The sequence below is a fragment of the Photinus pyralis genome, unplaced genomic scaffold (genome assembly GCF_008802855.1).
Source record: "Photinus pyralis isolate 1611_PpyrPB1 unplaced genomic scaffold, Ppyr1.3 Ppyr1.4_LG2, whole genome shotgun sequence".
Classification (NCBI taxonomy): domain Eukaryota; kingdom Metazoa; phylum Arthropoda; class Insecta; order Coleoptera; family Lampyridae; genus Photinus; species Photinus pyralis.
The window spans coordinates 20402086-20427485 of NW_022170403.1; the positions used below are offsets into that span (position 1 = coordinate 20402086).

The window sequence follows — 25400 nt, forward strand, 5'->3', positions numbered from 1 at the left end:
TGGCCGATTGTGATTGAAACCATTTTCGTTCGTTTATTGTCTCGCTCACTGGTTTTGTATTTTTGTCTCTATCGAGTGACGTAAAAATCAAATATGGCGTCCATTTAAAATAAGGAAGTTGTCAATATCTGGAAATTCGCCATTTTGGAAATTTTTTTTACTCCAATTGAATTTATCCCATCGAGTCTTGCAACTTTTATTTGAAACTTTTTTCGATAGCTCTGTTTGTTACTATAATATTTGATTTTTTTTAATGGCGGTTTTTTTACCAATTCTCTACGACACGATTTTATTTTCAAAATCTCGCAATCGGAATATCCATTAGCATAAAAAACTATACAACTTTTCCAATTTAACCAAATCTGTAAGTATAATAATAACAAAGATGGCCATGTTATCCTACTCAATTTAAGACATCCTGTATAGTACTTTTTTCACTACTAGTAACGGGCGATCAAAAATGAGTTACTGTCGAGTCGCCTTTGGAAATTCAAGTTAAGTACGATTTGCCATGTAAACAAAAATTCCAAAGGTGACTCGACAGCAATCAAGTGCGTGGAAGTAACAGTCAAGAAGGCCATATTTTGTGGCAATTATTCATTTTAATGAACTTATCTGAACGTTTATTGAGCGAAATTTCGGGTTGTGATTTCTAAAAGTGACAGCGTGACAGTTCTCATTATTGACCACTAGTTAATAATGACCACATTATTAACTACTTTGAACAACTGGCGAGAAAGCCTACTTTACAAGTGGAAAAAGGGTTAATAATCAGACGTTAATATAGTGAAAAATAGTTATTTATTATACAAGCGAAAAATGTATTAGATTTTAGCTCGAGGTTGTGTTGTTTCCCGACGCGAGGCGGAGGGATACAAAAAACCGAGAGCTAAAATTTTTCCCGTGTATAATACACTATTTTTTCTGTGACGGGGAAAACGATATATTGAAGTTGTAAATGAGTCGTATCGAATAATCGAAATTTGAAGTTTTAAGCTGCAGATAGTGTGTTGTTTTTCTCGCGACAATACGAACTGCGTTGCTAAGGAAACTTCACTCAAATATCTGTCAATTCAGTTTTGTCATTTGATCAATGATTGTTTAGTAATCAGTAGTTATATTGAATGATACATAGCGATCAAAAATGAGTGACCGTCTAGTCACTTTTGGAATTTTTGTTTACATGGGAAATCCTACTTAACTTGAACTTTCAAAGGCGACTCGACAGTCACTCATTCTTGATCGCCCGTTATAAAGTTAACAATGTCTGATTATGAATTTTCTCTCACTTCATCTGAGTTAGTAGACGCAGTGAAAGTAGCGTCACAAAAATTGAATATCTTTACTTATGTGTATATGTGAGGTCCGCGAAAAAGTACTCATAATCATTTAATAAAAAGTGACATTTTTTACCTGTTAACAAAGATAAAATGTCAAACGTTTTTCCCGTCACAGAAAAAAATAGTTTTTTTTTAATTTTAGGTATCTATATACAGTGATATTCATGTAGAAGTAGACATAGGGATTTCCTATAGGAATTTCCTATGTCTACTTTTACATGATAAAAAGTCTCCTGAAAGAGGTCTAATTTTATGCAACCAAAATAACTACCTACAACAAATGAAGATCTGCCTGTCATATTAATTAATTTGAATATTATCGCTTTGACTTCCCTATTCTAATTTCGGTTCGTGTGCGATGTATTCAAGTAAAGCAAAAGTTGATATTTCCAATTGGTATAGTGCCGATAACACTTAAAGGAGCTTAACAGATTTATTTTCTGTGAAGCTAAAGCAACTAATATTCAAATTAATAATTAATATGACAGCCAGATCTTTATTTGTTTCAAGAAGTTATTTTGGTTGCATAAAATTAGGCGTCTTTCAAGAGACTTTTTATCATGTAAAAATAGACATAGGAAATCGCTGTCTATTTCTAGATGAATATCACTGTAGATAATCACAATCATAGGTGTTGACTTTTTTGGAACGAGGCGAGATTTATGCACTCAGAAATAACTGCCTTATTACTTTTCAAGTGTTTACCAGATGTTACCTCTCCGGTCACGTTCTACCACATTTCGCATCTTATAAACAAATGAGTACGTACTTCCTCTTTACTTCCCATATACTTCCTCGTACTTCCCGGGACTTCCAGTACTTCCCCGAACTTCCCTGTACTTTCCAGAACTTTCTCATAACTTCCTCTATTCTGTACAATTACTTCCCCAGGTGTTCTGAGAGGTAGGTTCAAGGATTCTATTTGAAACAAGTAAAAAGGTTTTCGCCCTAAGGCGAGTAACTTCAGCGCATTTTCCATGAATGATCAGTACTACTTCCCAAAAGGCCATAGCTATGTGCGCTGTGATTTTTTTACTAGAGGCATATATGGTTAAAATTTCAAAGAATCTCCATAAACAAAAAAGTTGGCGTGGCACAGTTCGCGCATGAGCACATTTAATTTACGCTATAGGTATGCGATGATTTTATTCTGTTGGGCAATAAATCGTATTATTATTATTATTATGATTGTTTTTACTAGAAGCGTTTATGGTTAAACATTAGAGAGATATTTTCATAAGTAAAAAAGTTGGCATTCTGCAGTCTGCGCATGCGTGATTTTGATTTTTACTATGTGCGATATGTTTACTTTTCTTAATGACATTTGTAGTTTTAGATTTTTACTGCATGTGAGATGTTTTTCTTTACTAGAAGCATCTATGGTTAAAATTTCAAAGAAATATCTTGATAAATAAGTTGGCGCTGACTGCGCATGCGCACATCGCAATATCAGTTATATTTGCCTTTAATAGAAGCATCTGTGATTAAAATTTCAAAAAGAAGTCTCGATAAATAACAGTTGATATTGCGCATCCTGCATGATGCGCGCATTAATCTGATGTTTACAATATGCGATTCGTTTGCGTACACTAAAAGCAACTTTGGTTAAAATTTCAAAGAAATATTTCCATAAATAAGAAAGTTGCCATTGCGCCGTCTACGGTTGCGCACGTCTGATTTTTACTACATGTTATATATTTGCCTTTATCAGAAGTATCTGTGGTTAAAATTACAACAAAATATATTAATAAATAAGGAAGTTGACATTGCGCAGTCTGTGCATGCGCAGTTTAATTGTCAAGATTTTCCTGGGCTCAGGTACTAGATCTATACGCTACCGAGTGCAAAAAAAAACGAACTTAATATCTTGAAAACTGTAGGAGTAGTTAAGGCCTCGGACAGACGGACGGGCAGAGCAAGTGGCTGCAATAGCGCACCCAACTTCTTTGGAAAATGCGTTAAAAATTAAGTTGCTCTACACTTTACCGGAACTGGTAGTCCAAAAGAAATGACCCTATATGCCCTCGGCTACACCCCAATATTCGTCTCATGTATCCAGTTATACCCCCGTAAATCATTCCTGAAACTGCAAAAATGCTTGCATCAAAACTATCGTATGTAACTATTATAATAATAATACTTTATTAATCCTCTGAGCTCATAAATGCTATGGGATAAGTCAATTCAAATCAATGCATTTACACTGAACATATAAATTTGTTACACTATTTTGTATAAAACTAATACTATACGTATACATATGAAAACAAACTTAACAAGAAACACAGTGTAAAATGACTAACTAGTGAACATTATTTTCCGAGTTATTTTCCAGGTACTCAGCGACAGAATAATAGCTATTATCTATTAATAATTTGGTAACAGCATTTTTAAAGTGTGATAATGGTCGTAATGTTTTTACCGATGCTGGTAGTTTATTGTATAACCTTATAGGCATTACGTAAGAGCTTCTGGTTGATAAAGAATTTTTGTGGATTGGTAAATGAAGAGTTTCACCGTGCCTTAAATTGTATTGCGAAATGTGTTTACTTTTTATGAAGTCCATTTCGTGTTTGTATACATAAATAACACACTGTAAAATGTAGATAGAGGGAATTGTATTTGAACAAATTTCTACAAGAATAAGTGGGGGGCTTTCCACACGTAGCCCTTTCCATACGCTTTTGTATTTTTAAAATATTAACTATTTTCGGACTGTTTCCCCATAAAACCATTCCGTAAGCTAGAAATGCGTGGACATGTGCGTAATAGTAGTTCAGCAATACTGTAAGGTTTACAGAGTGTCGTAATCGCCATAGCACATAACATTGTTTAGAAATGTTGTTACAAACGTAATTAATATGCGATTTCCAAGTAAGGTCACTGTCAATAAATACACCTAAAAATTTTTGGGTGTGACTTTGTTGGATGCTCCTCGAGTCAATTCTAACTAACAGACTGTAATTTGGCGTTTGAAACGAATATGACATGAGGTTTGTTTTAGCGCTATTTAATATTAGACCATTGTTCAGACAATAATCTGTCATTTTTAGGGCACAATTGTTCGAAAGTTCACTAACCTAATCGCCTAACCACCTTAAACCGTATTTATTTTTGTTTATTCAATTCTATTGTTATACTTAGTAGTTTACCCCTTAAATTAATAATTCTAATTAGAATTTAACTTAAAAAAAAATTCTAATTAGATCGCGATAATAGGTCATTTTTACATTCTTTTCTAAATACGAAGTTTATTGCAATCTAGGGCACGGTTAGTACTCGGATGGGTGACCGCATGCCGTTGTATCTCTTTTTTTTTAATTTTTCTCATGTTTGTCTATTTATTTTAGATTTTATTAATAATAATTGTAATTCCTAATTAGAATTAATTTAGTCTTACCGAAAAAAATATTTTAGTGTTTTAACTTACACATTTTTTTTCTGTTTTTTTGTAATCAAACCTGGCACAATATTTGTAGGTTGTACACAGAAAATAAGGTCTTTCGAATAGCTTAAAAAAATGTTAGGTTGCTATTTGAAAAAAAAAGTTGGATGCCGTTACGGCGCTCCAAATTTTTTTTTCAAAAATCCAGCTTGTTATTTTTCGTTTCAGTATGTCTAATATACATATCCAAAATTTGAACAAAATCCGTCGAGCCGTTACTTCGGAAAATTGCCAACGTGCGCACGTACGAACATACGCACATACGGAAAAAATTTTATTCTTTAAAAGTTTCTTAAAATGATCTAAAACGTCGACATTTGGTGAAATTTTAACATGTCCAAAAAACGGTGATCGCAATAGTCACCTAGCTCAAACTAGGAAGCTAAATATAAACATGTGTACTGTCAAAGACCATTCTCCTACAAGTCTTTGGTACTGTGTAGGGCTTTTAATTTAAAAATCTGTCGACATGGCCTTATGGAACACGCTGTATGCCGAAAAATATGTTTGGGTTACTAAAGGCTGATTCTCACTATACATAACGTTTCCATACCATATTCTTTCCATAACCATTCCGTAAATTATTATACGTAGGAAATTGACCTTTAAGTGATATGTGCGTAAGACATTTAGCCGCACGCTAATACACATTCTTCTTTCCGTTCACATATGAAGGCGAATGTGTATTAGCGCACGAGTAATAATTTACGGAATGGTTATGGAAAGGATATAGAATCAACATTTACACTGCTTCTTGTGTCACAAACTTTTTTTAAATACATTTTTCTCAACCATTTGCGCGCTATTTCCTCCTTCTAGACAACAAATAAATAATTTCTCAAAACTGACAATTTCAGAAGTGATCATAGTCACTCGCGTAGGAACGTTAAGAATTCCTATACTAGGCTTGAATGTTCTATGGGAAAATAATCGATAAATTTTATCGCGACAGGTGTAAAAGATACCCCAATTATTATCTGGCGCGTTGCATACTGTAGCAATACTCCGATTTAGTTTTATTGTGTACTCAAACATTTCCGTATACCGTTAATGGATAGTTAAATCCATAAAATAAATTTTACGAGCACACGTAATTGGTTTCATTATTGACTTTTGTAACAGTTTGTAGTATAGGAATTTTTAATAGGGCGTGTGCCCTACTCATTGTAGTTAGTAGTGTGCTAGATAGAATATGAAAATGAAATACACCCACCCCTTTCGAGGGCGCGAGCCGCACGCCGAGCCCCACGCGGAGCTAGTAGTTTTAGTGTTGGTTTGGGGCGCGCTTATCTTCGACAAACTGACAAGAGCACGCGGCTGTGTATCAAATCATAGGTCAAAACTTAAAAGACTGAACGGATTTTTTTTTAATTGTAAGTACATTTTATTATCGGATTTTTTAGTGGCAGTTCAGAGTCATTTTTTCGCAATTATTGTATGCGAAGTTTGAAAAAGTTTCGCAAATTTGATAGGGAAAGTAGATTCGTTTATCATTATTTATATGTTTCAATTTTATTTTCAGATATGTAGTTAGTATAACGTCCTCAAGCCGAGAAATGCAACCAAAACACGATATAACACAGTGATCTTTGGAGTAAACGGACAAACATTGCTGATAATGTAATTTCTTTCAAGAGTGTACTCGTTAATTACCTAACCGCAATTTTGTTAGAAAACTCCAGTGCCGAGGTGTACCTAATGCGAAATTTTTATGAGAAATAGCTGTGCTTAAAAAGTTTCATTTCTTTCAACTTACCTGATCATGTTATACAAGATCGTAGTTGTGTTTTTGTGTGTCCAACTGTTGCAGAGATTAGTGTCCACTCATAAAAGTGTGTCTTTAGATAGGACTAAGCCATTTTCAAAGTTTACAATAGAACAACTTTTAACAATAAACTTTCCTACCAGGATTTCAGAAGATGTAGATTTAGATCCTTGCAAAGCTGGTAAGTACCAGATAATCGGCTTTATTATTATTACTTTTAGTTTGTTCAACATCCTTTGTGACTGACATAAAACTTCAAAAGCAATGTTGTTTTAAGAACGCACTCAAAGAGATAAGTTAACCTTTTCACGAGCTATTAAATTTCAAATTGCGCAAATAAAAGTTTAACTAGGAATACCTAAAACTGACTCTATTTTGCGCTATAATTAAACACATTAATTAATTGAATTTAGCCTGTAATAACAGTTTTACATACAAATGACCTCGAAAGCATTGAAAATATCTGTTGTACACCTTTACTATACAGACTTCTAATCCTTTCATGACCCTTACAGCCAAAAGCGCTCCAAGGTACCTAATTACATTTGTATACTTCCAGAGGGGACGATAAGATTCGATCGAATACCTATAAAAATCTAAATAAGTTTTGTAGAGTTTCGACTTTTATGATTTGGTATTGAAATTTGCTACCTCAAAGGCCCGCTTTAGTACTAGAATCGCGGTTTATACTGTTTTAAAAAAGTGGAATCAATTCAATGAGTGAACATAAAAACCTTCCTCGTCTCGAACTTTTGAGATCGAGCAAACAGCAAAAAGTTTATGTATGAAAGATTTCGGCTTTAAATTTATCTCAACTCACTTTATTTGATTCGGAATTACCTACCCGCTTTAATATCCCATCGCGACTGTAACAATGAAACAAAAATTTCGTTGCCGTGTTAACGTTAATTATCACTTAATAATGATATAACGCGCTAGTGACAGGTATTCATTTATAATTAGCGGTTCGGGAACATGAGCCAGCTTTAATAATAAAATGTTTCTATTAATTTACCCTTTGAGTGATCATGCGTATGAAGCAAAGGGGAAATGCTTGTTAGTAAACAATATTATCCGTGCAGTCTGTATTTGACAATAACAGATGAAATAACGACGGATTCACCTCCAAAATCGAAAAGTAATTCGATTCGACATTAAAAAATTTAGATTTCAACCAATTACAAATCTGTAAATAGCATTTGTATGGCTTATTGATTACAAAAACCCGCACTTAATGATGAAGCCGTGTGGCATCATTTCGAAGGATTACAACGGTAGTTTCTAGGACAAGGGTTTGATGGCGAGTATGCTCGATGAGAAATTGGCGTAACTTATAATGAAGCCAAAACGTTAAATCCGTGTAATTTTTTAATGTCTTGTTAGAGTCGCAAATGTAGGGGTGGTTTGAAGTTCAAGCGCCCTTGATTTATCGTGCCTTTAAATACAATTTTCAGCAAGTTTAACTTTGAGCAAAAAGATTAGTAGGTCTAGACAAATCGGTAGTTTTTCAGAAACTATGAACTCACGAAACCGTATTTTTTAATCGAGACACGTTTTTCAACGAACGGTTTTTATGGTGTTTTTTGTAATGTTGAATTACTATAATCTTTATATGAGTTTCGGACTTTCGGTATAATTTTTGTCGGGTGCAATGTGTTGTAGGACCTCTCTCTTTATGTGTACTCGTGCAGTCTCACGGGTGTTTACGTTTATATAAACTGAATATTTGCTATTCGAATAATTTTCGAGAAAAAATTAGCACTTAACACATCAAAATAAGACGTTCAATTAATTTAACAAATTCATACAGGGTGTTTTTTTTAAAGATTGTAGATTGATGTAAAGGCGTTGAGTTATTTAAAATGGGCCATGGGGAAATTTCCATTGCGCCAATTGTTCTCAAATCTTGACCTTGCGCTTAGTTATTTCACTGACAGTTCTCGATCTGATTCTTCAAACTGCATCAACGAAGCAGCAACATGTATTCCGCCGCTCGAAAAGGTGTTCATGTAGTGTACAAGAGTGAGCGCAGTGTAGTGTAGTGGTATGCGAGCAATCAGTGCCGAGTATCGGGTATTGTTTGGTTGCCGGTGGAAAACAATTCGAGCCCCGAATTTAATTTCTGACGTTTATATCTCATTTGAATAAATTTGTTGATTTAGAACCAATTTCTACAGTACTGTGGCAGATGATTCACTAGGAAGCTATGACTGAAACAATCAATGCAATGTAAATTTCCCTATGGCCTATTTTAAATAAGTCAACGCCTTTACATTGTCGTCTAGCCTATCTTAAAAAAACACCGTGTATATTTGTTAATTTTGAGCTTCCTTGTAAATAAACAGTTTCGAATATTTTCAAAAATCACATGTTATGTGAGTTGCCTATAAATCAGGTACCAAGTTACTAATTTCCCAAATATACGTCCTATCAATCAAGGACGTCCTTTTTTCCGTATCACAAGGAATTTTGGAAAAAGAGAAAAGGTGGACATTTTAGTCAGATAGAATTGAACGCTTGATTCCATGACACTGTAAAATAATATAATTATTTTCTGAGTTAACAGGATTTGTTGGGTAGTACCTAAAATTCCGAAAATCCCAAAAATATGGGTAAGAAGCAAAATGCTACTACCTCAATCACAACCAGAAAATACTGCTTCTTTTTAGGTACTACCCAACAAATCCTGATAACTCAGAAAATAATTATATTATATTTGACAGATTTGAGATGGAATCAAGCGTTCAATTCTATCTGACCAAAATGTCCACCTTTTATTATTATATGTTGCCTTGTGACATTAAAATAAAAAAATAAAAGCAATAGACAAACATGAGCAAAAATTAAAAAAAAAAGAGAGAGGTGTCCCAAGCGATCACCCATCCAAGTACTGACCGGAACCGACGCTGTTTTTAACGTGCTATGGCCGTTACTGTTCTAAGGGAAACAATTGCAGAATTTTTTCTTAAAAAACGAGACAAGGAAAAGGATGCGATTCAGGGCCCTCGCACACACAACTACTTGTCGTCGCCACTGGTGGTCGCCACACGCTATGGACCGTAGTTTATATGCAGTTTTAATGGATCCAGCGCAAACACAGCGTTCGGTGTAGCTTATTCGAGCCACACGTTACGGCAGCAGCCGAGTCTCGCTGGTTGTCGCAGAAGTCGCCCACTCGTTGTATGTACGGTAGAATTGAGCCACGGTGGCGACCACCTGTGTCAACCACTTGTGGTCGTGTATAACCACGTGTGGTCGCCACGAGAAGCGCCAACAAGTAGTTGTGTGTGCTAGGGACCTTAGGGCTTTGCGCACTTTATAAAAGATCGTTAAACCATTTTCGCATGCTTGACGTAAAATGCATCAAGATCGCGTAAGGAAAATGCGTTGAGTCATGTGTTAAGAAAAAACGCAACAGTAGAAGGAATCCAAAACAAAGCAATTTTCGTTTATGTCCCAATAAAAAATTAAACGTAATTAATAATCGTTTAAGATATAACATCCAAATTACATTGAATTCTGTAAGAGGTCAACAAAAATTTTCCTGTGGGAATTTAAACAATTTAGTGTTTAGTAATAAAACATAAAACAGCACCTACAAATTAATATGACTTTTGGCAGTGCATTTGTCGGTATTTGTATATTAGGCATAAAGGATGTAAGACTGTCAAAAACGGTTTTTTTGTGAAATATTTGCTTTGAACTAGGAAGCTGCTCTGTCAATTTGGCAACCATGGTTTTCTGTTGAATCCTTTTATTCGCATTTGCACTTTGCTACCTTACCCGAAGTAGCGCTGCGATGTTATGATACGCATAACGTTTCTGGTCCGATTGAAAAACTGTTCCACAATTGGGTTTTTAAATAATAATAATAATAATTTAATAATAATAATTTGTTAGCGCTAATAACAAAACTGTTTTACGCAAGTCGGTTAATATATACAGGATATAAAGACTATTATATTACACATTTAAAGACAGTTAAACTTATAATGTAAAAAGTCGTTTATATTGTAAAATGCCTGGCTTATTAGGTGCTTCTTTAAACATTTACTAAATGAATTTGTGCAGTCTAGTTCTTTCATGTGTTAGGGCAGAGCGTTGTACAATTTAATACCAATATGATTTACACCAGTCCTTGTTTTATTTAATCTTAAAGCAGGAATCACTATGCTATTTTTTTGGCTAGTGCAGCAATGCAGCTGGTTATTTTTATTTGTTGTATAGACTCAAGTTGTTATGAACATAGAGTATGCACTGATATATGTAAATTGATGGTAATGTGAAGATATTTAGGTTGATAAATGCGCTCTTACAATCCTCTCGATATTTTAATCCAATTACACGCACTACCCGCCTCTGAATTCTAAATACATCATTAAAGGTGGCAGAATGTCCCCAACATATCGTATTATAGGAAAGTATACTATGTATTTTGCCAAAATAAGCAGCCATGAGTACCTTTTTGGATACAGTTTTTGATAGCGTTCTTAAAAGGTATGTCGCTTTCGAGATTTTTTCCTTCACGTTCGTAGTGTGTTTACTCCAGGTCAATTTGTCAATTCGTCGTTTGCACTCCCAAAAATAAAATAAATTTGATAAAGAATCCACCTACAAAATTTCATCCTAATCGGTCCATTCGTTTATGAGTTATCGTGCTAACGGACGGACAGACACCACAAAATTATAAACTCACTAGGAGCTCGTTAATAATCGTTGTACCAAATATCACGATCACAGAGCAAGTTATATTTATGTTTTAGAGAAAAAACTAGATTTTTAGTTTTTGATCCGTTGAGACTTAGTCTATTAGCTGTGAACCAGTCGTTGGCAGATTTTTGTACTTGCACCATACTTCTAAGTAGGTAACTGTTTCGTGTTGACATACATTAGAAATAGTATGGGTCCTGTACTGAACCTTGTGGGACTCCCGGGGACTCCGTACCTATTTGGAAGCGCATGGGAAGCCACAGACCGATACATCACGTACTAACTTCGTTCTGTCAAGTAGGAGCTTAGTAGCTTGACAGCAGCCTTAGTGCCTGAATACACTATGCGTTTTAAACGCATCCTTTCAAAACGCATCATGCGAAACCGGAAGGTTGCGTGCGTCTACATTACAATCGGAAAACGCATCCTTTTATTTATTAGCAATTCGAATGTCGTCAAAGGTAGTGCTGGTTTGCGCTCTTGAAGCCCTCAACTGCTTAAAAGAGCCCCAAAAGCGTCGTTACTGGATACATACGTTGTTTGCGGAGCGTGAATACAGCAATCGGTTTTGGACCTTTTTTAATAATATAGCTACGCAAGTACGAAAATAAATGTTTTCAATGTTTCGGACGTCAACCAAATCGGTCGATGAATTATTACACATTCGATGAACTTTTCAACATCAAACATTATAAAAAATTATATAACCGCAGCGGTACAACCGGATAATATAAACTTCTACATACAAATGCACGTGTTTTTGATATCATCCCGCCATCCGGTCATCCGGCAGAAACGCAGCAAGCTACGGTCGCTTGCGGCGACCGGAACGCAACCGGATAAGTGTAAACGCTCGCATTTAAATCCATCGGATGCAGTCATCCGTTCTAAACGGTCCGGTCAAACGGGACCGGTTAAAACGCATAGTGTATTCAGGCACTTACCTAATTTTAGATGATTCAATTTTTCTATAAGAATAGGGTGTGACACGCAGTCAAATGCCTTACTAAGGTCACAGAACGTAGCACCGGTATAGCGTCCGCTTTCAAAGCCTTCCAAAATAAATTGTATAAAACTAAGTAGGTACCGCTCCAGTAGTAGATGATTTACGCCTAAATCCAAACTGACTGTCGGTTAAGAGACTATTTTGCTCCAGATAATCAACTATTTGCATAGCTAGTGCCTTTTTCAATTTTTTTCCAATTTTTTTCCAAACACAGGTATTATGGATATTGGTCGATAATTATTTAGATCCGATTGACAGCCTTTTTTAAACACGGGAATTACTTTTGCTAGCTTTAGACAAGAGAAGGTCTTACTAAGTATACATTGGTTATATTATATAAATTGGTTAGTGGAATTATAATTGAATTTAATATGGACTTTACAATTGTATGGTTAATACCGTAAGTATCTTCGCTGTTACCACAGACAACATAGTATATGTTGTCTGTCCTGTTACTGCATTTTAATTTTTTTATGATATCCCGAACTTGTACGAAACTCACTTCACTAAAGTTGAAATGACCAGTAACGTTTAGGTTGTTTAGGAATTTTTTGTAAGAAGTATTTCGTGGAGGCACGCTCTCTATAATCGTCACTGCAGTTTGAGTGAAATGCTGATTAAATGGATGAAAGTGGCCATTTTTATTAGCATTATTAATGATGTCCCACATTGCCTTTTGGGCGTTATGGGAACCAATAGCTAAAGGACATCAGGAAACTCTGAACCATCGTTGATTGTTCCGCTAAAGCTCGTTTTACATGCTGAAAATTATCTCATGAAAGTTGAAAATGAAATAACTTTCCGAAAATTGCTGAATAATATTCAGCACAATAATAGTTAGGATTTCACGAGAAAATATTTCGCTCAATAATCTGCCTTTATCTTCGTTAGCAAAAATGAACATCAAATGACGCAAAACATAACATTAATTTTCAGCTGAAAGTGAAATGTTTCACGTCGGAACCGAAAAGTTATTATTTTCACTTTCAAGAAAAGCAGATATTGCGCATGCCCTCGACTAAGAGAATTTCAACGTTCACAAAAACTTTCAGCATGTAAAACGGGTTTGAGAATTTTTGTCGAATTTTCGGAAACTAACTGTAGATTCGACCTTTTCATGTTGAAAGTTCACCAGATGATGGCCAAAACATATCTTTCATGGATTTCATTTCCCTCACCATTTGTACAAGAGCGATTTCACATACCGCTTAAGGTTAATTTAAATGCCAACCGTCTTAGATTAGCCGATTGAGCAATTCGTTGATCTTAACGGTAGCCAGCTTGACGTTTTCTCCAACCGGCTGAAATTTCGGATGCACTTCACCATCGCTTTTATTACTGCCCAACTGTCGGGTAGGTACTATCAACATTCTACTCCCTCATATGTTGCGAAAGCGTCTGTGTAATAGGCGTCTCCACTTAGTTTTAGGGTATAAGTGTTATCGTGCTCCCACTTAGTCCTAAGATAAGTGAATTTCGATAAATCGTCAAGAATGGCGGCATGCTCTAGTCAAGTTTCCGCTCTGATTATTAATTTGTAGAGGCGATGGGTTTAATAAAATGTCCAAGGTTACCGTTACTCTGTGTCCAACCTTTTTGTGTCTTAATCCGTTTTCACGATACTACGGTTACGTGGTTTAACCATAACCATGGCTACGGTTTCCATATTACAGGATGACTCGGCCCCATTAATTCACCGTTAACTTTCGGATTTGTATCTTTTAAATAAATAAATGTTAATGTTGAGTTTTGTCTTATTATTTTGATGCATCGTTTACTGTTTACACCTTTGGAATTAGGCCCATTCCTCCCGGTAGTGGCGGTAGTCTCAGATCAAGGTAGTCCCGGAGCCGTGTTATCCCAAACCCGAATAGTTCTGAAGCCGAGTTACGACAGAGCCGGGCTAGGATCCAGATCGTCTGAAAGCCTATAGTAGTCCTGGAGCCGAGTAGTCCCGGAGCCGAGTTATGGCGGAGCCGAGCTATGGCAGAGCCGAGTCGTCCGAAATCCTAGTATTCCGGTGCCGAGCAGTACGGTGTTACACTCGTTAATAATAAATAATAATCAGCGATAGCACGCGCTTACCTTCAAGCTTACGCAACGATAACAAATTTTCTTATCGTAACGACCGGATCTAAATTATATAATTTACTAACCTAATAAAAAAAAACATTTCACACAAATATTTCCAGGTGTTTCTTGTTTTTACTAGGTAACATGAAATAAAATTACAATATAAATCAAAATAAAAACGATTTTTTAAACAAAATCAAACAGCATTAATTCTGATGCAAATCGATACCGATTTCACATTCGAATAACATGACGAACTTGTGCCCAATCTCAAATTATAACCACATTTAACGTCACAAATAATTGAAATTAACATACCTACAGGATGGCCCAACATTACTGTAGGTGCTGATACCAAAACGTCAGCATGATGTAAAATGTCCTACAGAATTGGGTTTGCGCATGCAGGAATCGGCGAGGAAGAAAATAAATGAATGATCTAAAGATAAATACAAACTCGAGTAAACTTATAATAACGTACATGAAAAATTGGTGTTAGGCATGCCAAAGGCCCGTGTGAAAAATACGTTTCCAATGAGAGCGCTTGTGGGAAGTTTCAAACGAGTTTAAACCTGGCGAAAGGGCGGAACCCAAGAACTATTAAACTGTTTCTTGGGAATCTCTTAATTCACAAGAAACTATAAATAATTGTACAGGGTGAGTCAACGATTGCGCGTAGTAACTTAATGCCTTGAAGATCGATAGAGTGCTTTTGTATTATGAAATGAAATGGTACATTTTTTAAATGGAACCCCCTGTATCTGAATGCATTTTTTAATTCTACTTGTAATATAATTGTACGACTTTTTTTTTATTATATGGTTAATATCCGAAAAACTAGTAGTTTTAAAGATAATTCTATTTGTAAGAAAAATTGGACATTTGCAAGCGTCAGTATATTGTCAAAATTATTACTTAAATTTTGATTCCAGGTTCCATATCTTTTATCCTGGGGAAAGTAAAAGTCAAATAAATACATCTACTATGAAACATTAACAAAATAGCTTACTTGGTGTTTTTTTGTAGGTTTTTGTAAGTTGCAAAATATTAAAAATCTCATTTTTTTAAATGGAACACCCTATATATTTTCTGTCATATTTTAGCTCCTCCAAAAACTTCATCCTATCTCTGATAGTTTTCGAAATATCTTGGTTTTCCTGGTTTTCATATTCTAATCTTAAATAAGTTATAAAAATGAAAAGATGAAAGAAGAATATACAGGCTTGTTCCATTTAAAAAAAGTGGGATTTTTTAATATGAAGTTTTGTAACTGTGGACCTACAAGAAAAACACCCTGTAGGCCATTTTTTTAATGTTTCAGAGTAGATGTATTTATTTGTCTTTTACTTTACCCAGGATAAAAGATATAGAACCTGGAATCAAAATTTAAGTAATAATTTGGACAATGTACTGGCGCTTGCAAATGTCCAATTTTTCATACAAATAGAATTATCTTTAAAACTACTAGTTTTTCGGATATTAACCATATAATAAAAAAGTCGTACAATTACAAGTAGAATTAAAAAATGCATTCAAAAGCAAGGGGTTCTATTAAAAAAAATGTGCCATTTTGGCGCCCTACTTTGTGAGCGCACCCTGTATATTTCCAAATATTTTCAAAATGTGGAGAATATTTAACCATGTCATAATACAAAAGCACTCTATCGAAAAATCTTATATTCAAGGCATTAAGTTACTCCGCGCAATCATTGACTCACCCTGTACTTTCCGGGAAAAAGAATCAACGTTGGACAGCGTGTGATGTAAAACTTTGAATATTATTAAAGGTCCAGTCCAACACACCGAATATCCGCCTAATAATTTGTGATTCGGTGATCAGATGGACTACCATCTACATACGAGTATAGTCAAATAATTGACTAAGGAAGCCCCTTCGTTAGGCGCAGATGGGGGCCTTTACTCACTACTCAAAAGAGCGTCAATACGGAAGAATTATAAAAGTCATAGTAGGTACAGATAGTAGGTACTAGCGGTATACCAAAAGATACTGCATTTTCTTATACCAAGGTGCCACTTGGTACAGCTGTTCCTTAGAGCCATTTAGACGATTTGGCCCGAAGAACACGTGACATTTTCCGTGTGGGTAGATTTTAGAGGGGGTGGGGGTGATTTATTGTAACATTTTTTTTAAAACTAAATGTGGCATAGAGACGAGATCTGGGTGTCGATTTCGTATGATTTTAACCCGAGGAATCCAATGGTAGCGCCAGAAATGTAATCCGGATACAGGAAGTCCGTGAAAAGCCGAAATTTTCAGGAAATGACAGACTTTTGATCGAATTATATTTCTAATGCACACCGGGTCGTGTAAGGTGTCTAGACTTATGTTTTTGGGGTCAAGGAATTCATTTATGATAACAAAAATAACCTACTGGCATCGGAACTGCATGAGAGGCTTCCCTACTGCACTTTTTGAAGACGTCGCACGCGGTGAAACCCAAGATATTCCAAAGTTTTAATACCTATATAAATTTGTAATATTTTATTTAATAAAAATACACATTAACAAAACATAAGATATATTAAAATATGGGGTAAAAAATTTATAAGCCTATGAAGGATCACCAAGTACATCGCTGACCTCCTCTGAGAGTGCGTTATCACCACTGAAAAGGAGTTTCACATACCGGGTGAATATTTTAAAACCGAACGTAGGAAATTAACATGCGAAAAACGTTTTTTTGCCGATCGTTGCTCCCAAGATATATGTTGCTCCAATTAGCAAAATCATGTTAAGCCATGGAAATTTCCTAACGAATTGAAATAGGTTTTCACATGCACGGAAAACAAATATCGCGTACTAGAGTAAATATTTCTGCTGTAAACGTTGTTTATTATAAATACTTTTTCCTCAGTGAACCGCATTTTACAAAAAAATTAAAGTAGTTAGAGCGCCTAGGTAAAAGTAACAAGAAGTTGGTGAAAATTTGGTCACTTATTCTCTGAGAGACGCACTTTTCAATGGTCAAAAGAAAAAAGTGTTCCTATGTGTCGTTTCTGAGATATTTGATAGTAAAAACAGGGTATTTTAACATGGGCTCTTATGAACAGACTCAATTTTTCTGAGCTAGCGAAGGTTTTTGTATCAAGACTTAAATGAGATGGGTCTCATTAGAAGCGAAATTTTGTGACGAATCTAAATATGCACGGAAAAGTACATGTTCATGATGAAATAAGGAAGATATTTGCCGCCGGAGCGGCATCTGCTTTGACGCGGCGGCGCACGCTATGCAGCACGCGTTTAAATCTGATGACTTTTCCACTAGGTCTAGTATATAGCTGAGCTAGGACAATCTTTTTCTTCTATTGCTGAGCACTTTTCTTCACAAAAGGCATGGTGTCTTTCAGAAAGAACACCAAAACCAGCGATATATATAAAGGCCTGCACACGTCTTGTTGACACACTGATCGGATCGAGATCAAGCTAGCGGCTGGGGATCTCTGGCGCCAACATCGAAAAACCAAATCCACTACACCGACTTCACGTAAAACGCCAAATTATTTAGTTTCCCGGCTTTTACATACGTCTCGCATACGTTTTGATTAAAAATAAATATATTCGTTTAGGATTTGCCGCTTACACTGTGAATATTTAGTCGCGGTGTGTCGTCAACATTTAGAGTGCAAAGGTTTGGAACAGGGTCGAAAAGTAGGGAGACTAGTCAAGTTGACTACTGTATATACCTTTTTAAAAATCGTGTATGACGTTTGCATTGTACTGAGGTACAAAATACCACTCATACCGTATTTCTAATTATGTTTCCTTCATAACAAATTTTTTTTGGGGACGTTTACCGTAAGTAATAGGTAGGCCGAGTACATCACTTGACTTCAGCCGAACGCGCTCTAACTACTTTAATGCCAGGCGTCATAAACTGATATTGATTTCGACGTTTGAGTCTGTTTTTTGTCATGGCTAAACATGATTTTGGTAAGTGGATTTCTCGAGTTTTTGATAATATAGTGAGAAATACACCTGAAAATGAACTAATTCGTATATCATTAGACGAGGACAAAAATCTCTTTTCGATTGGTGTCATGATCAACCCTCTAAGTCTAAGTTAACATGGGGAGCAACTATCTGCAAAAACCCCTTTTTCCATGTTAATTCCCTATGTTCGTTTTGGGAATATTCACTCGGTATAAATATTAAAGGTTCGGTAGTAAATTAGGTATATCCGAAAGTTTACAATATTCTTACCCTTTGTTTGAGCAATCTCCCATACATTTTTGTCATGCACGGGAACATGGAATCCGTGTCGCCGGCAGCTGCACCGAAGGGTCTCGCAGCCTGTCGCGCAGCCACACCTGTTCAGAGCACGGACTGCCTTCCACACTTGTGGCAGCTTGGACTACAGAACCTTCCTGCCTTTGGCTTCAAGAGTCCATCCCCATCCTTCTGGACTTGTAGAGCTTCTCATCACCTGGTTTGCACATCCCCAGATATGGCCAGCGACATACGCCGCCCTCCTTATGTGCTCCTCCAACTCGTGCTGCGGCGAAACGGATTACCATGTTCCCCTGCATGCCAAAAATGTGTGGGAGATTGCTCAAACAAAGGGTAAGAATATTGTATACTTGCGATATAATTTACTACCTACCGAACCTTTAATATTTATATGTAAAATTCCATTTCAGTGGTGATAACGTAATCTCAGAGGAGGTCAGCGATGTACTTGGTGATTCTTCATAGGATTATACAATTTTTACCCCATGTTTTAATATATCTTATGTTTTGTTAATGTGTATTTTTATTAAATAAAATAATATAAGTTTATATATTAAAACTTTGGAATATCTTGGGTTTCACCGTGTGCGACGTCTTCAAAAAGTGCAGTAGGGAAGCCTCTCATGCAGTTCCGATGCCAGTAGGTTCTATTTGTTATCAAAAATGAATTCCCTGACCCCAAAAACATAAGTCTAGACACCTTACACGACCCGGTGTCCCTTAAAAATATAATTCGATCAAAAGTTTGTCATTTTCTAAAAATGGCGGCTTTTCACGGACTTCCGGTATCCGGATTACATTTCTGGCGCTACCATTGGATTCCTCGGGTTAAAATCATACGAAATCGAAACCCAGATCTCGTCTCTAGGCCATATTTAGTTTTTAAAAAAATGTTACAATAAATCACCCCCACCCCCTCTAAAATCTACCCACACGGAAAATGTCAAGTGTTCTTCGGGTCAAATCGTATAAATGGCTCTAAGGAACAACTGTACCAAGTGGCACCTTGGTATAAAAAAATGCAGTATCTTTCAAGAATTTCCGTTATACCGCTAGTACTAAGAGAATACAGGTTGGAAACGACCAACAAATCGATGTAAATAAGTTTCCGCGAATGCTTCGCTAATTAAAATCAGAATACCTAGAAAGTATAAAAAAACACTAGTTGCATGTAAAATATTATCCAAATACCTTGAGTACGATTTCGTAACACACTGCATGTCAATATCCCATTTTAATCCATCTCCTAGGTTTGTTCAATCATCAATTTTCTCCTAAAAAACGCTGCGAACAGGATTCGAACCTGTGCGGGCAAAGCCCATTTGATTTCGAGTCAAACTCCTTAACCACTCGGACATCGCAGCTGCTTTTATGTGTAATTATTATTTACTGAGAAAAGTTCAGGGTCAATGGTAAATTATGAGGGTTTACATTTTCAATAAAGTCTGCTAAAAATGTTACCAGATATAATTTTATGCGAAAATAAAGGGAGTGGTAAATTCCCTTCACAACCAAATCATGTAATTCTTTTAGAAACTTTTCGATTAGGTAGGTACTTTAAAATAGGTACTAAACATTAGAGAAGCAATAGGTACGTATTTTCGCCAGAAGACAAATTAATTTCGAGTGTCGTGTCACATGAATTTGATTTCCAACGTTACATACGCAGAAATAGCTTTCATATTGTGTGTAGCGATTTTCCTAAAATTCGTTTTGGAATTCAATATTTCAATGCTATGTTTCTGTTAATGACATACCTACTTACATGGATTTTATTAAAAAAATGTTCTAAAATAAACAAGCCCATTTCGAGGTCTAACCCCATGCCAATGAAAACTTGGCCATCAAACAAATCTGTTATACTTTTTGAAAAGCTGGCAGAATGAAGGTGTAACCAAGCAGTTACCTTTAGGGTTTATAAGGTCATTTTTTTCGCCGTTTATTTAGTGTAGGTAGTTACATCCTGCCAACGAAACATTTTATATTGATCAAAATAATGATCAAACATCAAACAAGTGCGTTAAACATTGTGAAATGGGCGTACTAACACAGTACCACCGTTGAGTGAAAAATTGATTTCGTTATTCAATGATGGTACCACATACTTATAGCGTATTTTCAATATGTCACTTTGGTTAGCTTGGGATTCGGATTCGGAATCGCAAATATTATAGTTTTCAAAACAACAAAAATGATCAAATTACCCCTTATAAATAACTAGTATAATAGGTAAGTATAGCTTGTTCAATATTCCTTTATAATTAGTGTAGTAACAGGTCACAAAGACTTCTTATAAACATAAGGACCACTTGCATAAGACATATACCCTTTACAAATGCGGATCTTATGGGACGAACCTACCCTTCACCGATAAGAGTACAGAATTATGACTTCTGCAATTAAGTCTGTATCAAAACTATTATAGACATAGTAAACAATTAGAAACACTTCTGCCAAGATAGATATTACAGATTCAGAGGCGTAGTGCTATATTGTAATCGAAAATGTCTAAAATTTACTTAATTAGCATTTGAACGTTCCTCCACTGAAATTGAACCTAAAATCAAGGTTTGCTACTTGTATTTCACATCTTTTGTTATCAATTATTTTCCTAACAATAATTTAATTTTTTTCACTACTAGCGTCTGATGACATGATTATTAACCTTTTTTCCACTTGTTAAGTAGGCTTTCTCGGCAGTTGTTCAAAGTGATTAATAATGTGGACTAATGAAAATATAATATTTCTTTTACTTGGCGAGATACGAAAAATTTCTCAAATATATGTTTATATGTGACATTACGATCTATCCGATCGCACATTGAAACTTCCGGAATTGGTTCCGGTTCAACTGGAAGTCGATGCAACTTTTGTTTTTCAAATGAATGCTTATTTTAAGATATTTGAAAAGAGCAGTCAATTGTGGAGCGTATTACAAACAAATTTTGAAATGAGCATTAGTTTTACTTTTATTCGAAGTGTCTACATATGGAACTTTTTATAAATGCTTTCGTAAATAGCATTGCGCATTGTCTACATTAGAAATTTTATTGAATACCTTCATATAGCATTGCACATGCGTTAATCCAAATTTTTGACACTGCGCATGCGCAAAGCTACAAATATCGGTATGCACGGAATCTTTGGACCAAGCCCTTTCAAATGAACCCCATCTTGCCCAAATCGGTTCAGTGGTGTAGAAGGAATACGTGTGACAGACGGGCGAACGACAAAGTGCAGCCAATGGAGATTTTTCACTTTGAGGAAAATACGCTAATAAGTTATGGCGTAAATATTCCTATAAATAAGAAACTTGGCACTGCACACTGCACAGTTTGCGATTGCGCACATCTGATTTTGAGAATATGCCATATGCTTATCTTTACTAGAAGTATCTATGGAGGGTGCTATACAAGGGTAACAGAATGAAGAATAATCAAAAACAACAAGCAGCCCATGGATAGAGCTGCTAAAGAAGGGCTCCGCTCAAATAAACTTGCGAACTGCCCTGTTGTTGAAACCATATTATGTCTTATTTGATAGGTATGTGGGTAAAACTCGGACTTTATGCTTAAACTTAATTAAAATCCTCCTTTTTACAATAATTTCGTCGAGAAAGTGTCAAAATCCAAATCCTTTACAAATTCGATGTAAATTTGAGGCTCTTCATACATAGTGTTTCTACTCAAAGTGGACAACGCAATAGAGGTTTATAAAACTCATCAAAACTAACACTTTTTTAAGTAAATTTTTTTCATTTTGGCTTTTCTTTCCGAATTATGGACCTGTTTTGCTTATTATATGAAAATTGATTAGCACAATTCAATTTGAATTTACAAACTTTAAAATGACCTCCATTTTGTTGTTCTAAACTTTTTGTAAAAAAGTGTTGTAGATATTAAAACTGTTGATTTAAAAAAACCTTGATTTTTTGAAATCCGTGTATAAATAATAACGTTATAGAGATGTCTAAAATAACCAAAAAAAGTCCATAATTCGGAAACAAATGAAGTCAAAATGAAAAAAAAATTACTTTAAAAACTGTTAGTTTTGATGAGTTTTATAACCTCTATTGCGTTGTCCACTTTGAGTAGAAACACCCTGTATACTTATCGTTCAGTATTTTCATAGTGCTAGTTTACAGTAGAAAATGCATTATTGGCGGCCGTACATGCACGTACTGCGTACACTTCTTCATTTTACGTGTAATAATATGATTGAAGTTTGTTATATTAAAGCGACACTGAATATGTCAACGGAAATATTGGTTTGTTATAGTTTGTAGGGGTTCCGAAAGTTTAGGTGCCCTACTTTATAGTTTCGAAGTGGGTACCTAGGCTTCCGGCGCATCATACATACATATGTGTATAATATAACCTCGAATTTATACAAGAACGTCTTGTTTTGATAACCATATCCCATATATATTTAATAAGCAATCGATTGCATTTACATTCATGTATATGTGTGTAATGCTGTGCTGTGCATAATACCGACAGTGTATTAAGTGCATTTAGGATGGTTTTCGTGTTAACGATATCGTAACGCCACCGCAATTTACAAATTAATTTGACACATTTTCCCTGCTGCAACTATTAAACGATACAAACCCAATTGTTTCATTATACATGCATTTAGGACTTCCATAATGTACATACCTAACTATGTATAGTATTTCCAGTTCAATATAACAAGTTAAAAAGTCATTATGCAAACATAAATGACGAGAGCGTATTTTTCTCCTAATAATATTAATGATAGGACCAGGAAAAAAAACCGGTAGGCACGAGATCCTTACCCCATTCTCTTTCAAATGAGCCACCTATCGTCGAAGTCTATACAGTTTAATGAAATATAGTGGAGCGTATACAAATACGAACAAATTTTGAAATGGGCATTAGCTTTACTTTTATTCGAAGTGTCTATATATGACTGTTTTTAATGCTTTCGTAAATAGCATTTCGCATTGTCTACATTAAAAATTTCATTGAATACCTTCATAAATAATACATACAGCATGCGTAAACAGTAATTTTGAAACCGGTATTAGTTTTAGTTTCATTCAAAGTGTCTACATAATTATGATACTTCATTTAACTGCTTTCATAAATAAGAAAGTTGCCATTGCACATGCGCAAAACCAAATTTTAAAACTGGTGTTAGATTTGCTTGTATTCCAAGTGCCTATGAATAGAATAGCATAGAATAGAATAATGTTTATTACTGTCATTGTGGCGAAAAGAGACACATTAACAGAGGTGAAAATTATGAATTAATTGCTACATAAATTAATGTATTATATTATGTATTAAATTTCATTTAAATGCCTTGTTGGCATTGCGCGTGCGTAAAACAACATTTTGAAAACGTCGTTAATTTTACTTATATTCGTAGGTTTACATATAAAGTTTCATTTAAATATCTTCATAAATAAAAAAGTTAGCATTGCACATGCGTAAATCAACATTTTTGACACTGCGCATGCGGAAAGGCAAAAATATCGGTATGCACGGAATCCTTGGACCAAGCTCTTTCAAATGAGCCCTATATCGCCCAAATCGGTTCAGTGGTGTAGAAGGAGTACGTGCGACGGACGGACGGACGAGAAAGTGCAGCCAATAGCGATTTTTCACTTTGAAGAAAATACACTAAAAATATTGTGCGGCTAATTTCTCGGGAGCCGCACCACTTTGAAGAACAGTATTTTTGTTTTAACCAATATTTAGTAAGTGATTTGTAACAATTTGTAATCATCATTCCAAAATTTGTATCACTTTATTAACGAGCTCCTAGGGAGTTTATAATTTTGCGGTGTCTGTCCGTCCGTCCGTCCGTTATCACGATAACTCATAAACGAATGGACCGATTACGATGAAATTTTGCAGGTGGATTCTTTGTCAAATTTGTAGATCGGAGTTCGTGAATTGGCAATGTAGACCAAAAAATAAAGTAGGCCCTTTTGACATCTCCGTTAGTTATGAACCGAATTGCATGAAATTCAATATGCGCATAGCTTTAGCCATATAAAACACGATTCCAAAAGTTGAGCCTAATCGATCAGTATTCACGGTGCCCTTTGCGCATCTCGACCATTTACAGACCGAATTGCCAACTTTGTTATTTATGAAGGTATTTAAATGAAATTTGATACATAGCCACTTGGAATAAAAGCAAATTTAACACCAGTTTCAAAATTTGGGTTTGCGCATGCGCAGTGCCAACTTTCTTATTTATGGAGGGATTTAAATGAAATTTGGTACATAACCACTTGGAATAAATGCAAATGTAGCGCCATTTTCCAAATTTGGTTTTGTGTAGGATGTCCAGTGTCAACTTTCTTATTTATAGAAGCAATTAAATGAAATTTCATACATATACACTTAAATAAAAGCTAACATCAGGTTTAAAATTTTGGTTTTGCACATGCTATAGCACGAACGTCCCAGAACATAGAGAAAGGGTTGAAATTGTTTGCATCTTTAAGTATAGTAATTAGTAAGTCGTTCGTATTAATTTGTAAGCATTATCTCATTTTTTGTAAGCGAGCGACTTCAGGAATAGGATCGTGCTAATGTTGAACGAAAAGACTTTTTGTTCAACATTGACACGATACTATCCCGAAAGTCGCTCACATCTTTAGAAAAACATAGATTGTAGATCGGGATCAAGTGTGACCGGCAATCTTTCCTGGCGAGAGGTTTATATAATATTACTATAACAAATTATTCTAAGAAATGTCAAACGTCAAGTTAAACGTAAGCGATTATAAATAATCCTCGAAATAAACTAAACATGTGCATTTCTAAAAATTT

At 35.3% G+C, this 25400-nt stretch overlaps 1 protein-coding gene and 1 non-coding gene across 5 annotated transcripts in view; one reads left to right on the plus strand and one right to left on the minus strand.

Moving 5' to 3' along the window:
* Window positions 1-5902: 5902 nt before the first annotated feature.
* Window positions 5903-25400, plus strand: part of LOC116162949 (tolloid-like protein 1) — a 37722-nt gene continuing 18224 nt past the window's right edge. For 2 of the 4 annotated variants that reach the window (XM_031476729.1, XM_031476730.1), the window contains exons 1-2: window positions 5903-6158; window positions 6308-6731. In XM_031476729.1, coding sequence (XP_031332589.1) covers window positions 6548-6731 — 184 coding nt within the window. In that variant the 5' untranslated portion in view covers window positions 5903-6158; window positions 6308-6547. The remainder of the gene's footprint in view (window positions 6159-6307; window positions 6732-25400) is intronic. The other 2 variants (XM_031476728.1, XM_031476727.1) reach the window with 2 other exon arrangements.
* Trnas-cga lies at window positions 19871-19952 on the minus strand. Its single transcript has one exon. It is a non-coding gene; the product is annotated as a tRNA-Ser (tRNA).